Consider the following 21,664-nt stretch of genomic DNA (forward strand, 5'->3'; position numbering starts at 1 on the left):
TATTAATTGGCTTATTTATAAGCCCATATAGGTCCATATTCAGTGTTGGAAATTCCCTTAGTTCAACAACAAATTTGATTGATTGATTCGAAGTTGAGTTCGAAACTTTAAAAGATAGTTTGCTTTACCTTTAGTTTTGTACTTTAAATCCTATTCCTATGTTGTATATATAGCCTTCGACCATATCTGTTTTTGGCTTTAAATTGTTTTTTTCTTCGTTGTCTCATATGAATTGGAATAAGTTTGGTTCCTCTCCCTCCTTCAATCTTTTGAAATTTTACTAATGTAAGTCCCTTTTTTCAAAAGCTTAAAATGTTAGATAGAAAGTTCACACGGTTTGTTTATTTAACAAAAAAAAATATATGAAACATTGAATAAAAATTGCAGTAAGGTCTTCAAAAGTCTAACTACATGATGCAATATATACCCAAAAAAAAAAATCAAAAATCAGTACAAGTGAATTAGAATAATAAATGAGAAATGGACAACTAACTACTCTCTTCAACACCTTCATCAATTCAATGTTCCCTTTATTGTCTCAAAACTAGCTTTGGCTTTTGACTATCTCTTTGATATTTTGTGAGCTCCACTTATATATAAAGGGATTCCAACTGTGTTTTACTAATTATCTAAATACATAATGCAATCTTTTAATAAGTAAAAGAGTAATTTACAAATTTTACTAGTAACAAGAAAATTTCTGGATTTACTCACAACAAAGAAAAAAAAAAGCAAAGATAATCTTTAAATTTGATTCCTTGGAGGTAAACAAAATAAAGAAAAAAATAGAAAGCAAAATGAAGAAATGGCCCACTCTGTAGACTGTCCCGCTCATAATAAATCGATTATGAGCTCACTTTATCAGTCGTTTTCTTTAATGTGTGGAAAAAAGAAGAACCAAATATGAAATATGGACTTTGGCATCATAACCATCAAAGCCTAACTAAGCCTTAAAGTTCTTTAAACCGTTTGCTTGGTTCTAAAGAGTAAAAAAGAGCTAAATCATTTCGAAGCCGTTTCAATTATTCGGTTCTGTTGCTTACTTCTGCTGTGCAAAGGGATTAATACAGTCTGCAGAGTCTCTCTCTCTCTCTCTCTCTGACTTACTCTTCTTCAAGTTTTACTTTTGGGGGGAAAATGAAGGTTAGGTGAAAGAGTAACGAATAGAACCATAAGGTTCTTCACAGATTCCACCTTCCTCATTAAAGAAAAAGCAATAAAAAAAAAACTACAGCTCTCTTATCTTTGCTTCAAGAAGAAGCGTTCTTCTCTGGTCTTTTTTCTTATATTTTGCTTGTTGAGTGTTTCTCTTCTCAGCTCAGTGACAATTTTTGGTTCCTGTGTTTCTGTTTGAGAGTTTTGGTGTGGTAACAAAATGGCCGAGTCAACGACGACGATAGAAGTAAAGCTAGTTCGTTGTCCAAAGTGCAAGAACCTCTTACCAGAGCCTAGAGATTGCTCTTTTTTCCAGTGCGGTGGTTGTGGAACCGTTCTTTGCGGTTAGTTTCCCGTTTTTACAATCTTCTCTTTTAGATGAAGAAGTGAAGATTACTAATAGTTTTTATTTATTTTGGTTTTTGATTTATATGTAAAGCCAAAAACAAGAACCATGAAACAGATCCAGTGCCGGACAAGTCAGTGAAAAACAGAGCCAAAGAAACTGAAGTTAACTCTGTTTCAAGTGAAGAAGAATCTGACTCATCAAAACTGACTGTTGTCAGCGGTTCTCAATCTGGTTTGGACCGGTCTAGGAAAACCGGGGGATTCAGATTCTCAGCTTCCAACTACTTTTCAGATTCTATCTCCAGCGATGAAGCAATCCAGCAAGACAGAGCTGAGCTGGTGAGAAAACTGGATAAGCTAAAAGAACATCATCATCATCATCTGCTTCATCAACCTAATGAGCAACATCATATCCCGAGCTCGTCTTCAAGATTCAAAAAGGCTCCTCCATTGCGGTTTCCAAGCTCTGGTAAACACGTCGCAGGGCCTTATCACCATCAAAACCAGCACCAATCTCATCACCACTACTCTAGACAGCATAACGGTCATGATTTGTTTAATACACACCCTGGTAATGGCATGATGCATCTTCACCAGTCAACTTGCTCTTGCTTCCACTGCTATGATCCATATCACAGAGCTTCAGGCTCAGTTTATCCTCCCTCAGGGCTACCTGATGCTCTTCATTTCTACCCTTATGAGAGAAGTAGTAGTAGTACTGCGTTTCCTTCTCCACTGCATAGTCCTAGATCCTTTATACCTCCTCATGCTCCTCCTCATGCTCCTCCTCCTGCTTCTCAGTCCCGTGCTCTAGATGCGTTGAAGAATGCTATCTCTCGTGTTCGCCTCTCTAAAGCTGTATCATCTTCAGGTGGTTCTCGTTTAATCCACCCTGTGGCTGGTGGTGCACCGTTTATAAACTGTAGAAAGTGCTCCAAGATTCTGAAACTCCCAGACAAGACTACGAGAAGGCCACAGAGGCTGCGCTGCGGAGCGTGCTCTTGTTTGATAGATTTTTCCTTTGCTGATAACAAACTCATCCTCTCAACTGATCATGCCTCAGCAAGAGAAGAAGAAGAGGAAGCTCATAGTAGGCTGCATTGGGTAACAACTGCTCTTGACGTCTCTTCTGATGCAATGGATAGGGAAGCAGACTATGTATCAACCGGTCCTGCTTCCATCTCCGATAAAGCTCATGATTATTCTACCGAACATAGCTTGTCTGAAGACGAGCTATGTTCAGACAGTTCAACAAAAGGTAGGAAACTCATTCCAGATTTTGACTACTCTTCCATCAATGCAAGGGACCGGTCAGGGGCAAGGAGCCAAAGCTCTCGTTCAGAACAGAACAGGGTGTCACTGGGGAAGACAGTCATGAGACAGAACTCTATGAAAGAAGAAGCTTCGGTTCTAATTGAAATGGACGTTAATGACTACTCTCGCAACAACGGAGTGTCTGTGTCTCAAGACTCTGAAGATGACTGTAGAGAAGAAATCAGGAAGGGTGGATTTGGGAGTATGGTGAAAAAGAGCTTCAAGGATCTAAAGAAATCGATGCAGAACGATGTAGTGGGAGGAAGCGATGTTATGGTGAATGGGCATCTTGTAGCTGAACGTCTGGTGAAAATGGCAGAGAAGCAAGCTGGACCAATCCGGCCAGGAAACTACTGGTACATGAGGAGGTCCCTCCAATCTCGTAATCTCTTCTCATTCACTCTAAAGCTCTAATGCCTCTCTTCTTCTGTTCTGTTCTGTTCCTTGGTATCAGGTATGACTACAGAGCTGGATTCTGGGGGATAATGGGAGGTCAATGTCTTGGAATATTACCTGTAAAACATCAGAGTCATATTCTTCTTCAGTCTCTCTCTAAAACTTCTTTAACGTGTTGCTAATCCTTTCTTTCTCGCAGCCTTTCATTGAAGAGCTCAACTACCCAATGCCACAGAAGTGCGCAGGAGGAACCACGGGAGTGTTTGTGAACGGAAGAGAGCTTCACCAGAAAGATCTGCGCTTGCTCATTGCAAGAGGTCTCCCAAGGGAAAGGGATAGATCCTACACTGTTTACATCACAGGTAGAGTCATAGACGAAGATACAGGTGAAGAGCTAAATAGTCTTGGCAAACTCGCCCCAACGTAAGCTTTTTTTCTTCACAAAGCCTCTACTTAAACATGTCTCCCTCTCTTTTTGACTTTAACTTTCTAATGTATTTGAGATTGATGCTGCTACACATGGTCTCTCAGGGTTGATAAGCTAAAACGTGGGTTCGGGATGAGAGTTCCGAGAAGATATGCATGAAGACGAGCGAGCCACACAACTAACTATGTTGTTGTTGTTGTTAGTTCACAGAGCATCCGTGTTAGATTTATCCTAGCAGTCTTAAGTACTTAAACGTTGTTCTTACTCGGATTGTGATGAAATGTAAAGGAGTGAGAAATGAATTTGTCATTATTAGCAACAAGAAACTGAAAAAAAAAAATACAAGTGTAGAATTCAAAAGCTTCCAAAAAAGCATTATATTAAGCTTACAACACAATCCATTGAACTAAAATGTTTTCTCAACTCGCACGATTAACAAACACCACGGTATATCGTAGCATCCATTTCACTTGTTTTCAACATTCTTCTTCTGCTCTCCTTTCGTAACCTGATCATGCATGACATTGACACATCAAAAAGTTTTTTAAGACTTTGGATCAAGCGATGATACCACATAAAGATGATGAACACTTGTTTTATGTACAGTCTGTAATCTAATCTGGAGAAGATAAAGAAAGAAGCTTGACATCACATCACGTACGAATGAATGTGTGTGTTAGACACGGATCAACAAGACGAGTGTGTAAAAATATGAACTTTATATAGCGTTTGTAAACTGGCTTTAGTTTTTTTTGATCAAAGAAGGTTCCTTTTCATGCCTCAAAAAGGCCAAATTAATAGCTAATCAAATGTATTTGCGATCAGAACAACATCAAAATGGAATATCCAAACAAGATAATAGAGATCCAACGACTTGTTACGGATCTCTGTTGTTATAATTAAAAGAATCAAAAAAGAGATGGGGAAGGAAAAAACGTTCTGTAAGACGATGCCGACCGCGATCCCGGCAACTACAGCTTCGCCGAGGATTACCGGTGGACCGGAAAGCAGACTCCACTTTCGGTATATCATCTTCTTCTTCGTTTAGCTTCTCTTGTCGTCTTCTCCGGCGATGGATCTCTGAGGATTTACTCTATCTAACTGAACAAGTCTCTGTTAATATATGCGATTGGGCTGTTAATTCTTTTATTGGGCTTAAGGCCCATTGTACTCTAAGATTTGTTCATATCTTTTTTTGTTAACAAAAACATTATAATTTTAGTCACTCCAATTTGTAAACTAATAGTAACATTTTATTTATTGATTATCATCATCAAAGAACCATTAAACTTCAATGGGAATTAACAAACCCCTCCCCTATTGAAAAAAGAGAAGCCAATCTCTAATCCATCAGCAAAAACATATAAATCTAATCCTTAAGGGGTAATATTACACTCACCAGTCACCATCTATATATATATAATTACTACCACATTAAATATTACATTCACCAATTCAAATGTCAAAATGACCACAACCAATCCTGTCCAAAGTCGATAATATTGTCCAACGACGAGAAATACGAATCTGCAGTTTCCGAGTTCTCAACAGAAGCAGCAGGACCAGTTACAATCTCGCTAGTGATTCCAGACCCTGACGTCGTCGCAGGAGACAGCTGATTCTCCTCGAAGATGTTACCTTTCCAACCACCACCAGCAGCATTCTCAAACTCGTAGTTACAGAAAGAAAACGTCCTGAAAATGTTCTTCTTGCTCTCCAGATCTGCAAGACTCATCATCATCGTCGCTTCCTCTGTTTTCGTCGGTTTGATGATGTCTTCTTGTTTCTCTGTAACAATATCTACTCTGTTTCCTCCTTCGCACATAGAAACAGAGAAGTTCGTGGTGATAGGTGTCTTAGGGGATGATGTAGTAGTGTTGTTACAAGTGTGGTTTCCGACATACTTCACTTCGAAAATAGAAGGATCTGTGTCTGATTTTTGGACTTGCTTCACTGCTAAACAGTTCTGCGTGAATCGATGCGTGCATCTGAAGTATCCTCTGTTTTAACAGAAACAGAGTACGTTAGCAAATCTTTCAAGAAATCACCAATTAAAAAAAAAAAAAAATTAAATGATGATAATTGATGATTAGTAATACCTAGGGTTTATGGATCCGTGAATCTCTTTTTGGCCGTACTTTCTCCAGCAATAACCATCATCTATGGAGCCCTTTTCTTGTCCTGCTCCTCCGACAAAGAAACTAACTTTCTCTGTTTTCTTCTCTGAAATTTTCCTGCAAATCACAAAGAACAAGGCACATCAGATCTCAAATTTTGGAACACAGACACAGACAAAAGAATCACTCTTTTGAACTCTGTTTACCTCTTTTTAAACACTTCTTTAGAATCTTTGTTATCGATCTCACGGCTTCGTTTAAGGATGTTATTGTCGTCTTCTTCGGTGGCGCTCAACCTGGAAATAGCATTCTGGTAGATACTGAGGATTTCAGAGATTAAGTTTCTGTTGGATTCAGCTGAAGAAGTGTCTTTGAGATTGCTCATCAAACGTTTCGCTAGCTCTCTCCCTTGTTCTAGTTCGTTGATCACGAGTTTCTCTTCCATTACCATCTCTGCTTTCCCTTTTACCATACCACTAAGAATCTTCTCTTTTTTTTTTTGAATTCTCTGTATTTCCTTTTGAGTGAGTTTTGATGATATGCGAGTTGAGTTTCGTGTGCATTTATATTAATGGGTGATGATGATAAGAATCTATTACTATTATGATGTGGTTTATGTCCTTTGGTGCTTGCCCAATAAGTTTATTTTCTTTTTATTATTATCTTTTTCTTTTTGTTTTTAAGCTTAGTCAAGAAGAAGTTGTGTGGAAAAGACAAGGATCTTGTAGAGAAATTGACAAAAAGGTAACTACTATTATTCTCAAAATGCTAAAAGAAAAAGAATCCATGAGCTTGTGGTTACTAGAATTACTAAACTTAACAAAATATAAGTTCTAAATTTATAATCTTAACAAGATAGTAATCACAAGATATATGTTTTAGATTTATAATCTTTGTTGATTATATCAACTATTGATCATTATGGGTTACATATCAATGATAATTTATAAAGCGTCAACTATCTCTTCCTAATCACAATAGAACCCATGTTTGATGAAGTCTCACTTAATCAGTTTATCTATTTTTTTATATTTCAATTATTTTCTATTTATTTGGTGGCTATAAAATTCCAGCCGAGTAAACCAATAAACAATCATCTTCAAGGAGTCCTTCTAGTCCTACCGCGTTATAGATCCGGTTCAAATTATTAATTTTGGTTTCTAGTGACGTAAGGACTGGTGATGTCATGCCAATTTGATCACTTATAGTCATAGTTTTACATTCTAGTTATTCGATTAATTAAAATAAATTAGACATTGTATGTATGATGTTGATTATGTAACTGCTTATGCTTCTTTTTAGCCAAAAGCTAATTATGTTTTTATAGGTGGGTTAAAGATTAAGACAATAGTACCCTAAAAGTAACTTCAAGAATCTATGGATCAAATCTAACCATGCAGGTGTGGGTTAGAGAACATATACTAATGCGCCTCTCCTTTTCACACGATTAACAGCGACGTATTGCTTTTTGTTCTTAAATAATCCATTCTCCATATGGGTTATTAAAATCACCAATCTCTACAGTTTGAATACATATAATTGAACCAAAGGATACAAAACAAATTTTGTGTTATATACTTAAGTGAGTATGGCTTTATGCATTTGGCATGTTCATCGTACAGTATAATATGTGTATACGATGAATAGTAGATATAGCCACGTTACTGTATATTCTATGGTTCTCGGTTATCAGCCTTGTAGCTTTCTGAGTCAAAACTAATGATTCTTTTGGAAGCTAGTGACCAGAGGCTGCTGATACTAGTGCTTCACCAAATAAGATTAAATTTAGATTTCAAAAGGCTGTATAATCTACGCAACGCGTCTACTCTTTATCCTGAGGCGTCTGATCAAACGAATAGTTTATGATTTAACTAAATTAAGTAAACTGACCGTGTAGTGGCATATATATATACGTGCACATGGCATTTTTGATGGGCTAATTACTTTAGTGAGCTATTCATAACTATGAAATAGTTAATCAAACTCAATTGGAGTATATGACTAGTGGTTTAAAGCACTTTAAAATGTGCGTTGTTGTTACTTTGGATTGAAAACATCTAACGATTATAAACAGCAAGACATGTTTTTAACTTTGTATCAATACAGAGAGGTTCCTAAGTCTATGGTTGTGTTTGTTTATGGACGATTATCTTATTAATGAATACATCCAACAGATCTATAATGGTTGTAGCTTAATTATATAATTGATTAGAAATTATCAACAAGTTTTTAATATTTTAACCATAAATCAATGTTCATTAAACTAACTTATCTTCAACTTGAGAGGGAATATCGAGATGTCGTGCGTGGTTAAGGACTGGAACTCGCACAGAAATGATGATTCTAACTCAGAAGATCCCAAACCAAATTTATATATGTTCATTACACTGCATGACAATTTGGTAAATCACACAAAATGTGCCAACGGCCAGATTAAATGTGTAATTTAGTGATGGTTTCTTTAAGAAAGCTAAACTTTAAAAAAAAAAAAAGAAGCTAAACTTACAAACAGTACTGCTTCCAAACACAATTTCCCCATATCAGCGGGGAGGATAGCAAGAGACATTTGAAATTCAGAATAGACGGAGATCCACGTAAATGGTAGTATATGATAATACGTATACAGAAAAAACTGAAACTTCACTGAAATTTTGGAAAGAACCTGGTAATTTCCAAGAAAGGCCTTACTATCGGTGTGTAGACAGACACAAAACCCTTTTAAAGGCCCACAAGATCACATCACATGATCACACCGATAAAAATATCAATTTGTGGAAAAAAATACAAATCTATTTTTTTTTGCTAAAAAAAAAAAAAAATACAAATCTACATTTTAATGGTTTGGTTTTGGACCAAACGGCATAAGAGCATAGGAGCTTGAACTTGTTTGATGAATGATGATGGAAGATCTATAGTGGGGTTAAGCTTTTCGTTTTTTATATATTTTGTTATAAGTTTGTTTACTTTTCTAATCTTTTTCAAAACACTGCTTTATATTTCATAATGCAATACTTCGTTTCCCAGGCTTGATGAAAAACGTGTTTAAGTGTTATGAAACAACTTTAGTTTTTTTTTTTTTTATGATTGATAAAGTAAATACTGTATGTGGAATTTTTTTTTTGGCGTCTTTCCTTTAGTTTAAGTGTTTTGCATGGAAAATTGTTAAAGAAACATAATTATATCATTTCAAAAATTCTCTTTGGAGCTGGTGTCTCTGCTAATAAAACTTTTTGTTAGAACAATTGAAGTGTGAGGTTCGAATTTCAACAATTATGGAGAAATGATTTAGCAATCGATTTTTGTTCATGTCTTAAGAAATTACGAGATTCGGCTCGTACCTTATTACAATAGACTAAAACTATTAGAAGAGTATTAGAACTTCACAAAATCAGATCAACTTATGTTTATCACCTAACGAGGTGAAAACCCGAAATCATATTATTCCGAGTGCACTGATTAGTTAATTAAAATAGTACCAATAATACTAACAAATCACTATAATTCAGCAGTGTTGGTCACGCCAAGTGTGAACACTTATATAGTCTTTTTCGATAAGCACGTGGGAAAACATCTTAACACTTTCATTGTATCTATTCTATTAATTCTTCAACATGTCCAATTGATATGTGGTTGTGTCCAATTATTTTTTTCAAAATAAAATATAACTCCTTGTTACGTATTTGTATGGCATTTTTATTTTAAAATTAAAAACTGTAATTTCCTATTTATTTGCGTAGTGGATAATATTTTCTTTTCTTTTCCAAAGCCGTTATTAACTTAGGTGGACATGGAGAATCTTTTGAATTGGTGAAAAAAGATGGACGAATGTGATTAGTCAATTTAGTATCCACGTATTCTTCCAAAATCAACATAACTATATTAAAAATGTTTCTTACATTGTGATTTTTTTTTGCCATCTAAGAATATTTTACATTGTGATTGTTTTTATACGAGCATAATAATAATAGTAGTATAAATTATATTAAAATATTAATTTATATTAAAATATTGGTCAAATGTTAACTAATATGTAGGTAGATCAATATATCAGTGTTTGGAATACAAGTCAAGATCTAAAACAGAAAAATATGATAATAAAAAATGGCATACATGCACATGGATTACAAAGAAACAAACGCATATCAGGTCAATTTATAAATTTCTATTATTTTATAAAATAGAGTTTGATTAAGAAAAATATGATTACAAAGAAAGACACAAATATAACTACAAAAAAAACACAATTAAAAATATTATTTTTAAAAATAAAAATAAAACAGAATAATTTATCCGTCTTTTCTATGTAGGTAAAACATTATAACAGTGTTTGGAGTACGGGTCAAGATCTAGAATAGGCAATATAATTAAAAACGGGTATACATGCATATGATTTCAAAGAAACGAATGTATACATGATCAATTTATAAATTCTATTATTTTATAAAATAGATTTTGATTAAGATAAATATTATTAAAACACACAAATATAATTACAAAAAACATAAATATTAAAAAAACCTTGCTAAAATATAAAAATTAATATTTATGTTTTTGCTTGCACGACAGCGTTTTTGTTTTATGATCAATGAGAAACACGTAGAAGAAGAAAAAGAGGAGCAAAAAGAAATCGCAGAGAAGAAGGTACAAAGTGGTTACCAATACCATGATTGACCATATAATTCTTAGATATTATCAAAAATTAATCACGTGAAATTCTCAAAATTTATTTATAAGATTGGTCAACTAGCCCTATTCAATAGGGTTTGTGGGGAATGAGAAAGTGAGTTGTAGTGCAAGGAACTATAATTGAAAGTTATGTGGTAGGGACAACGTCTTATTGCTACGGCTAAGTTGATTCTCCTTATTTTTTTTGTAGTTGTAGGTAACAAATTGGGTTTTTGATTAATTATGTTCTAACATGTCAATAAAGAAGAGGATGAGTTCTTTTTTAATCTATTGCCTTTGTTCTTTTAGGTGATTCTAGTTTGACAAATCATGAGTTGGTTGAGTTTTTGGTCGAGGAGGATGACGCCGTCGTGTTCAGCCTGTTTCCTTTTTTTTTTTTCCTTTTTCCTTTTTTTTTAAGTTGATAACTGTTTTTTAATTATTTTTTACTTTCCTTTTTTCACAAAAACTAAATATGAGTTGGCAACTTTTAATTAGAGGGTTAACCTATGGGTTCATCTTAGGGGGTGAACCTAAGAAAAACTCTATTCAAACGGCATGCATCAGCATGTCTACTGCTGTGAAATTGCGGGTCTTAAAAGTCTTCAACTAAGAAAAGGGCTTCCATTTCGGCCCGGAAGTATGGTTTCCTCTTTGAGACAGAGTAATGGGCTTACGAACTAGCCCGTATTTTCTAGCTTATCCAAAATTTCCGACCACTATCAAATAATACAATTGCTAGTTTGAAGGGTGGTTCAGTTAAATTATTCGCCTATGGCTATGCAGAAATGTTGTTGAAAGTTGAAACTCATTTTATGTCAACCCGTCGGCTAAGAGTTATTCTTGGGTTCACCCCTAGAGTGAACCTAGAGGTTCACCCAACCAATAGGAATCACTCATTTCACAATTGATATCTTTTAAAAAAGGAAACAAAATATTATCAAGTTATATTATGTTTTTAAAATAAATAAAATGAAAACATATAAAAATAATAGTAGTTAAAAAAATGATTTAAAAATATATTTTTAACATCTTCAAAAAAAATAAACTCTAAACCCTAAATCATAAACCTTAAACCCTAAATCATAAATCCTAAACCGTTAAGTATACCCTAAACCCTTGGGTACACGCTAAACCCTTGGGTATACGCTAAACTCTTGTATAATCTTAAACTCTAAACCTTAAACTCTAGTATATGCAAAAAAAATTAGATATTTTAATGCCATCATCGAAATACTAAACCCTAAACTCTAAACCCTAAACCCTTAGGTAAATCATAAATATTTGGATAATCCTAAATTTTAACTAAAAACTAAACACTAAAACAATAAATCTTAAAAATACTAAAACCTTAATCTTAATCCCTAAACTCTTTTTAGGATTAAGGGTTTGATATTTTTAAGATTTAGTGTTTAATGTTTTAGTTTAGAGTTTAGAGTTTAATGTTTAGTGTTTTGACGACGGATTTAAAATATTTTGATTTTTTTTTTGTTGCATATATTACTATTTTTATTTATTTTTAACATTTTTTATTTTAAAAATATAATATAACTTGATAATATTTTGTTTCCTTTTTTAAAAGATATCGATTGTGAAATGGGTGATTCCTATTGGTTAGGTGAATCTTTAGGTTCACTCTAGGGGTGAACCTAAGAATAAGTCGTCGGCTAATGCTTGAAGAATCCCTAACGGGCAGATGATAAAAAATTGAAGCTCCTAAGAATATTTTTTATCTAGAGATTAATTATACATTCCAAACTAGTAAATTAAAAGATCATCTACTTTTCCTTTTTTCTTGGCATGTGAATTTCAGGAGATGATAAACATTTTCTTACAAAAAAAAAATCATCTCCTAGCAAAATCTCTTCGTTTGTTGGCAAAAACGGCACCGTGTTTCATAAGCCAATATCTTTCGATCTCCTCCGGCGTCCGTCCCGGAATCCTCCCGGCTATCAATTCCCACCTACACGCCACACACATAGACCACTAACCGTCACATAACCAAACTTTAAAATCTGGTTTAACATATCTGTACCAAACATTGGTCTAACTCATTTACAAACATTCCCGTTATAAAAATCTAACCCAACCAAACCAAATTTGGGGAAACAAAAAAAAATAAAAAATTGGGGAAACATTTTGAATTCCATTATAGAATAAAAGTAAGAATGTGTTTTGCTGAACAATCTGAATCAACATTCAGGCTGGACCTAGTAATGTTTCCGGTCCAAATAATATAATACTATAAGAAGCAATAAACATATACATAAAGAAACGACCGAATAACCTGTCACCGACGAGTTTATACATCCGAGAAATGAGATCTTCTTCTTCCTCCGACATCTTCACAGCTTCCCATTCGATACTACTCACTTCTGCTAAAGATCAAACATTAGTCTCGATCCAACGAAAGACAGAAACAGAGAGGGTAGGGAGAGAGAAAGCTAATCACCTTCGGAACAAGACGCTTTGGCCTTGCTCTGTCTCCTTCGTCGTCTATCCATTTTCCCGTGTTGTCGGAACAACAAAGATCAAACAATATGTTGTCTTCCACACGAACACAATGGGAGATTAATAATATAGCTTCTTCTTGTGTTCCTCGAAAGAAAGAGTGATAGGGGCTCGAAAACTAGACTGATTATTTTATAACTGCTCATGTCTGATTAATTCCTAGAATAATTATTTATTTTAATATTATCATACTCAATTATTCAAATAGACTGTTTAGTAATTAATTTAATTCGATGAGCAGAAAAAAACGAATCTGTAGACTGTAGTTACGCACTGTGCCTTGCTTCAACGGCCTCGTATGAAGAACGACAGATACAACCATAACTCTTTTAAATATTTGTTTGTATTTAATAAACATCTTTAAACCTTTGACTTGCGGTTGTAAATTTGATCTTTTACAGAGACCGTTGGATGAAGGATGGAGCTTCTCTGTGATTGACTTCGGAAAAGACTAATATGCCTCTACCAATTTACTATTCTTATATATAATCTTGGGTTTAAATGAATTAATAATGCGCAACTTACATTACTAAATAGGCGGATACAAAGATTTACTTATATAAATAGTGCGTGAAATAGAACAATTTAAAACCCACACATAGTTAATGATATAGTTGATAATAACAACACTAGTGATTCTTTTGCAAGCAAAATATCAGACATTCCATTTGAAAGTTTGATATAAGAGGAAAGTTTGGTGGAAGAAAACACCAAACTAGAGAATAGTATTATAATCAAATAAGATAGGAAAAAGAACAGGAAAAGGGGAGTAAAGAGAATTATAGTTCACGAGAACAAATCTTCTGTTTTTTCATATATTCTTGGTCATAGCATGAAAAGTGGGACGGCACCGTATGGTTGTGAGTTCTTTGCGTGGTGGTCCTATGTAGTCCGTAATTTTCTTAATTAATTTAACATAATATTTGATTACAAATATGCGCGTTAACCGCTCTCGAGATCGGACTCGTTCTATAATTTCAAGGGTCTTAGCTCTTTATTTTTTTGTCAAATCTTCTGTTAACATTATGTCACATATGGAAATAGACCAAATGGAACGAGATGCGGAGCAAAGAAGCACATTAGTTGGGTTTATATAAAAGAAAAAATAGTTTATTATAACGCTTTGATTCTAAAAGGCATGAATCAGACAAGTATCTAACAACTAATATTTATTACATGTGCGAGTTAATGATATGATATGTAATCAACCAAAAGGACTCTTGAAGAATACATTTAGGGGGGGTTATTGGTAGAAGAATTTAAGAAGAGTTATTAAATTTTGAGATTCTATTGTTATTGGTTTATGAATTTTTAAAATCTGAGTAGAATCTATTGTTATTGGGGTGATGATTTTTCAATTCCACTCAAAATCTTTGGTTATTGGAAAAGTTTAGTTTTTATTGATTTTAACATTCTATTGAAATCTATTGTTATTGGGATGTAAATTTTCTTTGTTTTTACTCATAAGACTCAACTTTGAGAATATCAACTATATCCATAAGATTTTTGAAATATATGCAATAAAATACACTCACATACAAAAACACACAAAATAGAATAATGAAATAATACAAAGCAACTTTAACATAATACAAATCACAACTTAATATATATATTAGAAAATTGTAACAAAAGTAAAAAAAATTTAAAAAAATTTAATTTTTTTTTTAGAATTTCAAAAAATAAAGAAATTGAAAAATGAAAAAAATTTATATAAAAAATTTCAAATTTAAAAACATATATTTCGAAACTATACCTTTACATTTTCAACATATAATAATTACTATGTTGTTTTATCATTTTTGAATATATAATTAAATTTATAAATATTAAAAATCTGAAAATAAAAAATTTGAAAATAGTTTGAAAATTATTTTCAAATTTCAAAAAGATTTTTTAAAATGAAAAAAATAACTTTTATAATAATTTCGAATTTAAAACATATAATTCAATTTTCTTAAATTATTATTTTTATTATTTCTTTATTACTCTTTGCATATATATATATATATTTATATATAAGCCAAGTACACATTTTAATGAAATCTCTTTTGGTAAGTCAAATTGATGAAAATCTATATCAATCTAAGGAAGTTATGATCAAATTTTATAAGTCAATGTATATACAATTTTCACAATCCACATAATTTAAAAATCTATCAATTCTTAAAATTCACAAACTCTATACAAATTTATCTCCCAATAACCCCCGTTAGATTGAAATATTTTTCATTCTTTTTTTTTAGATTGCGTGTAAGTTAGGAAGTGCGAAGCAGCGAAGGTGAGATAATTCTGTAAGACGAATAACTGCTCTGCTTAACGGAAAACGTACTATCCATCATTTTCCAATGCATGATCCAAAACATTATAGAGATGACCTTTGTTTTCGACAAAGGGTATTCAATTTAAAAATGTAAGGTTAGAAGATAAGCCAAAAGAGTCCTATTGTAATTATAGATATGATGACTTGAAAAAACGAAAATATGCCAAACATTGTACCTCGTATATTTATGCCAAGTTAAACGGTTCGATGGTAAATGTTGTGTCACAAGTTATATGGGTTTTCCCTTAACGAAGTTATATATTTTACGTCGGCCTTAAAAATACATGGGCCTCTATGTTTGTTTAGATGTGCTATCGACCCTTCTGTGCAGCTGAGCCATTCTGAAAGCCCATAAGTGTTTAGGAAAAGGGAGGTCTCTCATTGAGTATGACACTGACATCTAATAGACCATGCATATAGTGCAAGATCTAAAAAAGACATTTGCATGTTTTTTTGCTTAGATTTTGTTTTGAAATAAGAGAAATAATAATTGGATCCGTCCACGGGACGCCTATTAATTTTGAGTCGTCTTTGTTAAGGTAAATTCTCTGTAGACAAGGACAAAACTTTAGCTAGAAGGTCCTCTCGATCAGTTTCTCCCTTTTCACTCCATTATTTTCAGGTTCCATCATGCCCATGCCCATGCATACCAATTTATATTATATAGATCTCCGGCAACAACATATGTGGGGAAGTAAAATGTAAAACGCTAACTCAGTGGTATAGCAACAAGTACACTATGATAGATAACATAAGATTGCTATAGTATAGTTTTCTTGTTCATTACAACTCAAATCGACAACATATAAAGGGTATAAATTATTTCATGTAATATACTAGTATTACTGTATACTATTTATTACTCACGTCACGGATATACCAAGGTCTGGAAAAGACTTGTCACTGTAATAACATTGCTCAAGTGCTTAAACCATAAACTTATCAATCAATCAATCTTTAATTATTAAATTTGATCGGTTTAAAGAAGTGTTTACGTGGTTATAAGAACTAACACAGACTCCGTTTACGTAAAGGAAAAAAATTATCAAAAGTGTTGACTTGTCTTTACCAATTTTACCTCCTAAAAAGTCTCAAATCCCAATGAGATAAATGGTCATGCACTCTCCACGCTTTTCCTCTCATTTACCGCCACGTGTCAATGACCGCTCTCTTCCCAGTTTGTCAGCATCTATATGCCACGCGGCGGCCAGCTTCTCCGACGTTAACATCTCCGGCAACGTATCACACGTGTCGTACTATTAATGGATCATCAACCGAAGCAAAAAAAAACTTTCCGTGACGAAACTAAATTTTTAATCGGTGGGACCAGCGGATTAATGGAACTGAACGTAATTGGTGAAGCGAATGTGTCTGTTTCATTAAATTCATGCGTTTTTGTTAAACTAGTCACAGTTTTTTTTTTTATAATTGGGTTCACGTGGGTCAAGTGCGTGGCTCGTGACGGCTCTTGAGCCGGCTTTAGTTGTAAATACTTTGCTACAAAATTATTAGAAATAAATAATTCAACTTTTATTTTATAAATGCCAAAAACCATTAATACCGACTTGCTGATAACTACAAAGTCACAAGTTACAAGCAATAAGTGTCTTCAAAAGAGTACAAATTAATTTGAAACGTTTCAAAAGTTTGATACTATCGTTTTGAGAAAATTGAGATATAGACAAGGTTCTAGATTTGAAATTATCTCCCTGTATCTATATATTGAAAATTAAAGTTCTACACATGCAACTTTTTATACATAGGCACATATTTAGTATCTCCAAAGTTAAAATAAAATCTCTTAATTGTAAGTTTATAACAAATTAGAGCACCTACTAGTGAAAAGGGGGATACTTTATGATATCATATATAGTGACATAAAAACATAGCTGAAGACAACTATTTAAGCAGAATTATATATTGATAAAAAAAGCAGAATTATATAAAACAGTACGAAAAATAAACATAACGTGGACATGCATGTCTGTATATCATTTACAAACAAATAAAAAGAAAATAAATACTATAAGCTCGCAATCAAGAGATCTTTGTGTATGATATGATATATATTTCTCAATCTTATTTTCAACATTTTGTTGTTAGAAAAATACAAATAATAATAAAAAGTGGTCCTAAAGAGATATAGAGATATAGAGAAAAAAAGAGAGATGCTATTCCCGGAGACTGATAGTAGTACAGTGGGGGAGGTCCATGCCATCTCGTAACATCCAACACCTCACCAACTTAGCAGCTGTTTTATATATTACAATTCTCTGAATAATAATTACTCTTACTTTAAATTGGAATAAGATGCATTTTTTAACATTGTAACACAATAAAAAAAAAACTTCTTCATAGTAAAAGCTTATCTCGAGTGGAGTGAGACACACTGCCTGCTGTGAAAGAGTATTGGCTATTTTTCACCGTTACAAACAATAATTTGTTTTCTTATAATTCATACGCAGCAGTAAATTTACAATTACAATCTCACTCGCCAGTGAAGCCGAGCCAAGCTACGACTAAGAAACCGTAATTAATTATAGCAGTAATTGTTTTTTTTCACCGAGTATTTAAAGATAAAAAAAGACAGTACTAATTAGCGAAGTAAAAATAAAAATAAAAGAGTATAAATGAAATTAATTATGGTGAGATTCTCTTTTCCCTTTCTCCTCCTCTCGCGGTTCTCTTCTTCTTGTTCTACTGCTTGTTTCCTTGCTTCCTTCTTCTCCTCGAGGCTTGAGTTCCGCTTATCTGTAATGGAGTAGCCTCTCGCTATCTCTTTCGCTTTGATGTTCTTTTTATCTTCTTCTTCTTCCTCTCCAGAAATTACGCCCAGATCTTTGCTTTGCTTGAACGAACTTCTCCGTTTCCCTCTTTAAAAATTCTGGTTTCAGATTTCATTATATATCCTCTGAATCTTCGAGATAACTTCTTCCTAAACTCGTCGATAAAACCTCGTCTGTCGGAAGTGTACCATTTTTTCTTTTGGATTTGAGTTCGGTCTGAATAATATTAAGGTGAGGAGAAGACTTTTGGTTCTTGTCGGATTATATCTTGGGGTCGTGTTTCTTTGTTCGTAGATAGTTTTGTTTTAGGGTATCAAAACAAGAAACAAACAAAAACGCTGAGAATTTCATCAGTTAGTCTTGCTAGATCTGCTTGGTTTTCTTAGATTCGTTGAACATCAAAGCTTTTGTCTTTGCAGAAGTGGTAACAACAATCTGTTAGGGTTTAGATTCACACTAACTGCTGATTGTGATTTGGGCTATCTAAATAGTAAAGTTTCCTTCTTTATTAGATTTGATGATTCTAAAAAGCAAGAGATCTTTTTTTTGTTTTGTTTTTTTGTTTGTGTGTACTTATTATAGTTTGAAGCTGCTATTAGGTTTATCTGTGTTGTTGTTGACTGTATGAGTTATTTTATTATTTTACTTAGATTCTGTAGTGAGTATCTAGATTCCTATTAAACAATGCTTAACAATTCACTTTTCCATGCTCCTTATCATTAGCAGTGTCAAAGTTGCTTTGTTTTGTTTTCTTTTTATTATTAATTATTCTTTTATGAGATACTGAATTAACTATACAGTTTGTATTTTGGTCAAATGTTGCTTGTTGTGCCTAATTGTCATCTAGATTGCTATTAAACAATGTTAAAAAGAAGTCACCTTTTCATGCTTTATTTTTCTAAGCATACTTTTCTTACTTGTTGAGATTAAACTAAACAGTTTATGTCAATCCAGGCTTTGTATTTGGTCAAAAAATACATCAGTCCAGATGGAACATTGCTAAGGAGAATACTTGTTAGTTACTGAATAGTTTATATTCCAGCTCTAATGAAGAACGGACAGGTTCGTCTACCACCCTCTTCTTGTTATAATGTTGCTTTATGTTTTAGTGTATTCCCTGTTGACTACTCTGTGAGTAGTTTTTGCAACTTTATCTATTTTGTTCTTTTTTTTTTTGAGATGTTTCCTAATTGAAAGCTTATTGGCTCTCTCTAAACAGTAATAAAATCTGAGGATTATTAGGTCAATGCTTTCTTGGATTTTGGATTTTGCAGAGCACACAGGAGATGCAGTCTTCTACACAAGTTTCACATGAGAATAACAACCAGTCATTAGAAGCTCCTATACAAGACTCTGGGTCTGTCTCTGCCTCAAGTAATGACGGTAGGAAAGTTTCAAGGCAAGATATTGAACTTGTAAGTGAACTTTTTGGCTCTCACCTTCCTTCTCTTATATATATATACTTGTGTGTTTGTGTGTGTCTGTTCATGTGATCTTCTTCTTGTGTAGGTCCAAAATTTGATAGAGAGATGTCTTCAGCTTTACATGAACAGAGATGAGGTGGTGAAGACCCTCTTGACCCGTGCAAGAATTGACCCCGGATTCACAACTCTAGGTAATGGTCTTGATCGTTTGTTCAATTTCATCTTTTATGCCATTTTTTCTGAAAACTTTCTTTGTTGAATTTTTTAGTATGGCAGAAACTGGAAGAAGAGAACGCAGATTTTTTCAGAGCATATTACATCAGACTGAAACTGAAGAAGCAGATAATTGTGTTCAATCATTTGCTTGAGCACCAGTATCACCTCATGAAGTATCCTGTACATCCTAAAGTTCCGTTGGTCCCAATGCAGAATGGGATTCATCCCATGGCTCCTGGTAAGTCTGACTCACTTCTATATGTCTTCTTTATTATTTGTGTTTCAATGTTATTTTAACACTAGAAGTTTGCATCGCAGTTAACAACATGCCAATGGGATACCCAGTACTACAGCATCCTCAAATGCATGTTCCAGGCCATCCTCATATTGATGCAATGGGAATGTCAAGCTGCCACGTGGTTAATGGAGTCCCTGCACCTGGGAACTTCCAACCAATGAGGATGAACTCAGGGAATGAGTAAGAACCGAGTTTCCAGTTTGACATCATGCTTCAGTCTTTGTTTCTGATTCTTCATTGTTGTTTCTGGTTGTTGATGTAGTATGGTGATAGATACAACTGCGGCTGATCCAACACCAATGATTCCACCAAACAATGGTATGTCATCAGTGTCGGAGATGCCGGTGAGTCCAGCTTCCGTGGCGTCTAGTGGGCACTTCCCTTTTGCTGCTTCAGACATGTCAGGGATGGGGATGGACACGTCAGCTCTTGATTCTGCTTTCACATCTGATGTGGGGACTTCGGTTGGGTTACAGCTTGGACCAGACGGAGGAGCTGGAAACTCCAGAGACAATATGAGGCCATTTGATCAGATTCCTTGGAACTTTAGCCTCTCTGATCTCACTGCTGATTTGTCAAATCTTGGAGGTATATATGTTCTTTCTATAGAATGTTTTGCACAATGTTTAGTGTCTGATGAATGGAGATCTTTGTAATTTTACAGATCTAGGAGCCTTAGGAAACTATCCTGGTTCCCCATTTCTTCCATCTGATTCAGAGATTTTACTTGATTCTCCGGAACAAGATGACATTGGTAAAACATATCAAAATTTGATTTATTGCAGCTTCATGTTCTGTGATCATTCACTAACCAATCTTTTCCAACTGTATTATGCAGAGGAGTTCTTTGTGGATTCGATCCCAGGGCCTTCATGTCCACAGTCAGATGAAGACAAACCTTAAATTTCCGTAGTCTCAAGTCTCAATCAAGCCATGATATCTCTGATCAACAGGAAGCAAGCAAAGGTGTTACTGGTTCATGATCTCTGTTTAAGGCTAATAAATTAGACTAAAAGATTCATTGGTTAGTAGTGGTCAGCTTTGAAGTTGTATTTGCACCTTTTCTTTTATTTATTTTGAGAATGTGTAAGCATTGTAGAGACCATTATCGTTGTATAATATATGTCTCAGTAATCTATCTATCCCCCCTCCCCCCCCTCTTTGTGGACCGTTCATGATGTATTTAGTATAATGCAACTATGCATGAGTAAGTATCTCATCTCCTTCCTCTTTACTAGTTTTTTTTTCTTTTTGCAGGAGAAAATGACGTATTACTTACCCCCAAAAAGATTGAAAAGTCTCCTCAAGTCTAACTAAAGGCTAAAGCACTAAACCCCAAGGCCCTGAGTTTTTAAATAAATGCTGACAGTAATAGAAAAATAATTGAATCTTTCTTGGCATATTGGTAGACTAGAATAATCAACGTTTGCGGATTCAAGAACTCAGATACACTGTTCATGAAATTAATCCCACGAGCGAGACTGAAAATGCATAACAAAAAAAACAACCATAGAATGCAATAAACAAAATAGAAAACTAGAGAGTACTACTCTATAGTCATTCTTCATCATGGCTCATGAGTGTGAATTGTACGTCCATAAATGATGAGTTGGTGTGTGTGTGTGTGTACAACATCTAAAGTCTAAACACAATAACTGCGTAAAATTAATAATGATCATACTAT

At 33.9% G+C, this 21,664-nt stretch overlaps 4 protein-coding genes across 4 annotated transcripts; 2 read left to right on the top strand and 2 right to left on the bottom strand.

Moving 5' to 3' along the window:
- The first annotated feature begins 911 nt into the window (after nt 1-911).
- On the top strand, nt 912-3,952 carry LOC108813250 (uncharacterized). Its single transcript, XM_018585747.2, has 5 exons — nt 912-1,499; nt 1,595-3,173; nt 3,272-3,332; nt 3,413-3,636; nt 3,745-3,952. The coding sequence occupies exons 1-5, from the start codon at nt 1,376-1,378 to the stop codon at nt 3,797-3,799; spliced, it is 2,043 nt and encodes a 680-aa protein (XP_018441249.2). The 5' UTR covers nt 912-1,375; the 3' UTR covers nt 3,800-3,952.
- LOC108813251 (probable WRKY transcription factor 46) lies at nt 3,929-6,315 on the bottom strand. Its single transcript, XM_018585748.2, has 4 exons — nt 5,964-6,315; nt 5,740-5,874; nt 4,577-5,640; nt 3,929-4,148 (listed from the first exon to the last, which is right to left on the bottom strand). The coding sequence occupies exons 1-3, from the start codon at nt 6,227-6,229 to the stop codon at nt 5,103-5,105; spliced, it is 939 nt and encodes a 312-aa protein (XP_018441250.1). The 5' UTR covers nt 6,230-6,315; the 3' UTR covers nt 3,929-4,148; nt 4,577-5,102.
- A 5,812-nt stretch (nt 6,316-12,127) lies between these two features.
- On the bottom strand, nt 12,128-13,067 carry LOC108809650 (transcription factor CPC). Its single transcript, XM_018581807.2, has 3 exons — nt 12,875-13,067; nt 12,710-12,797; nt 12,128-12,385 (listed from the first exon to the last, which is right to left on the bottom strand). The coding sequence occupies exons 1-3, from the start codon at nt 12,924-12,926 to the stop codon at nt 12,268-12,270; spliced, it is 258 nt and encodes an 85-aa protein (XP_018437309.1). The 5' UTR covers nt 12,927-13,067; the 3' UTR covers nt 12,128-12,267.
- Nucleotides 13,068-17,908: 4,841 nt separating this feature from the next.
- LOC108813069 (uncharacterized) lies at nt 17,909-21,120 on the top strand. Its single transcript, XM_018585502.2, has 9 exons — nt 17,909-18,273; nt 18,997-19,104; nt 19,317-19,457; nt 19,552-19,657; nt 19,735-19,920; nt 20,001-20,160; nt 20,243-20,568; nt 20,645-20,734; nt 20,819-21,120. Exons 2-9 carry the CDS (start codon nt 19,090-19,092, stop codon nt 20,881-20,883), a joined length of 1,089 nt encoding a protein of 362 aa, XP_018441004.1. The 5' UTR covers nt 17,909-18,273; nt 18,997-19,089; the 3' UTR covers nt 20,884-21,120.
- Nucleotides 21,121-21,664: the final 544 nt, after the last annotated feature.

Source organism: Raphanus sativus, chromosome 6 (assembly GCF_000801105.2).
Source record: "Raphanus sativus cultivar WK10039 chromosome 6, ASM80110v3, whole genome shotgun sequence".
NCBI lineage: Eukaryota > Viridiplantae > Streptophyta > Magnoliopsida > Brassicales > Brassicaceae > Raphanus > Raphanus sativus.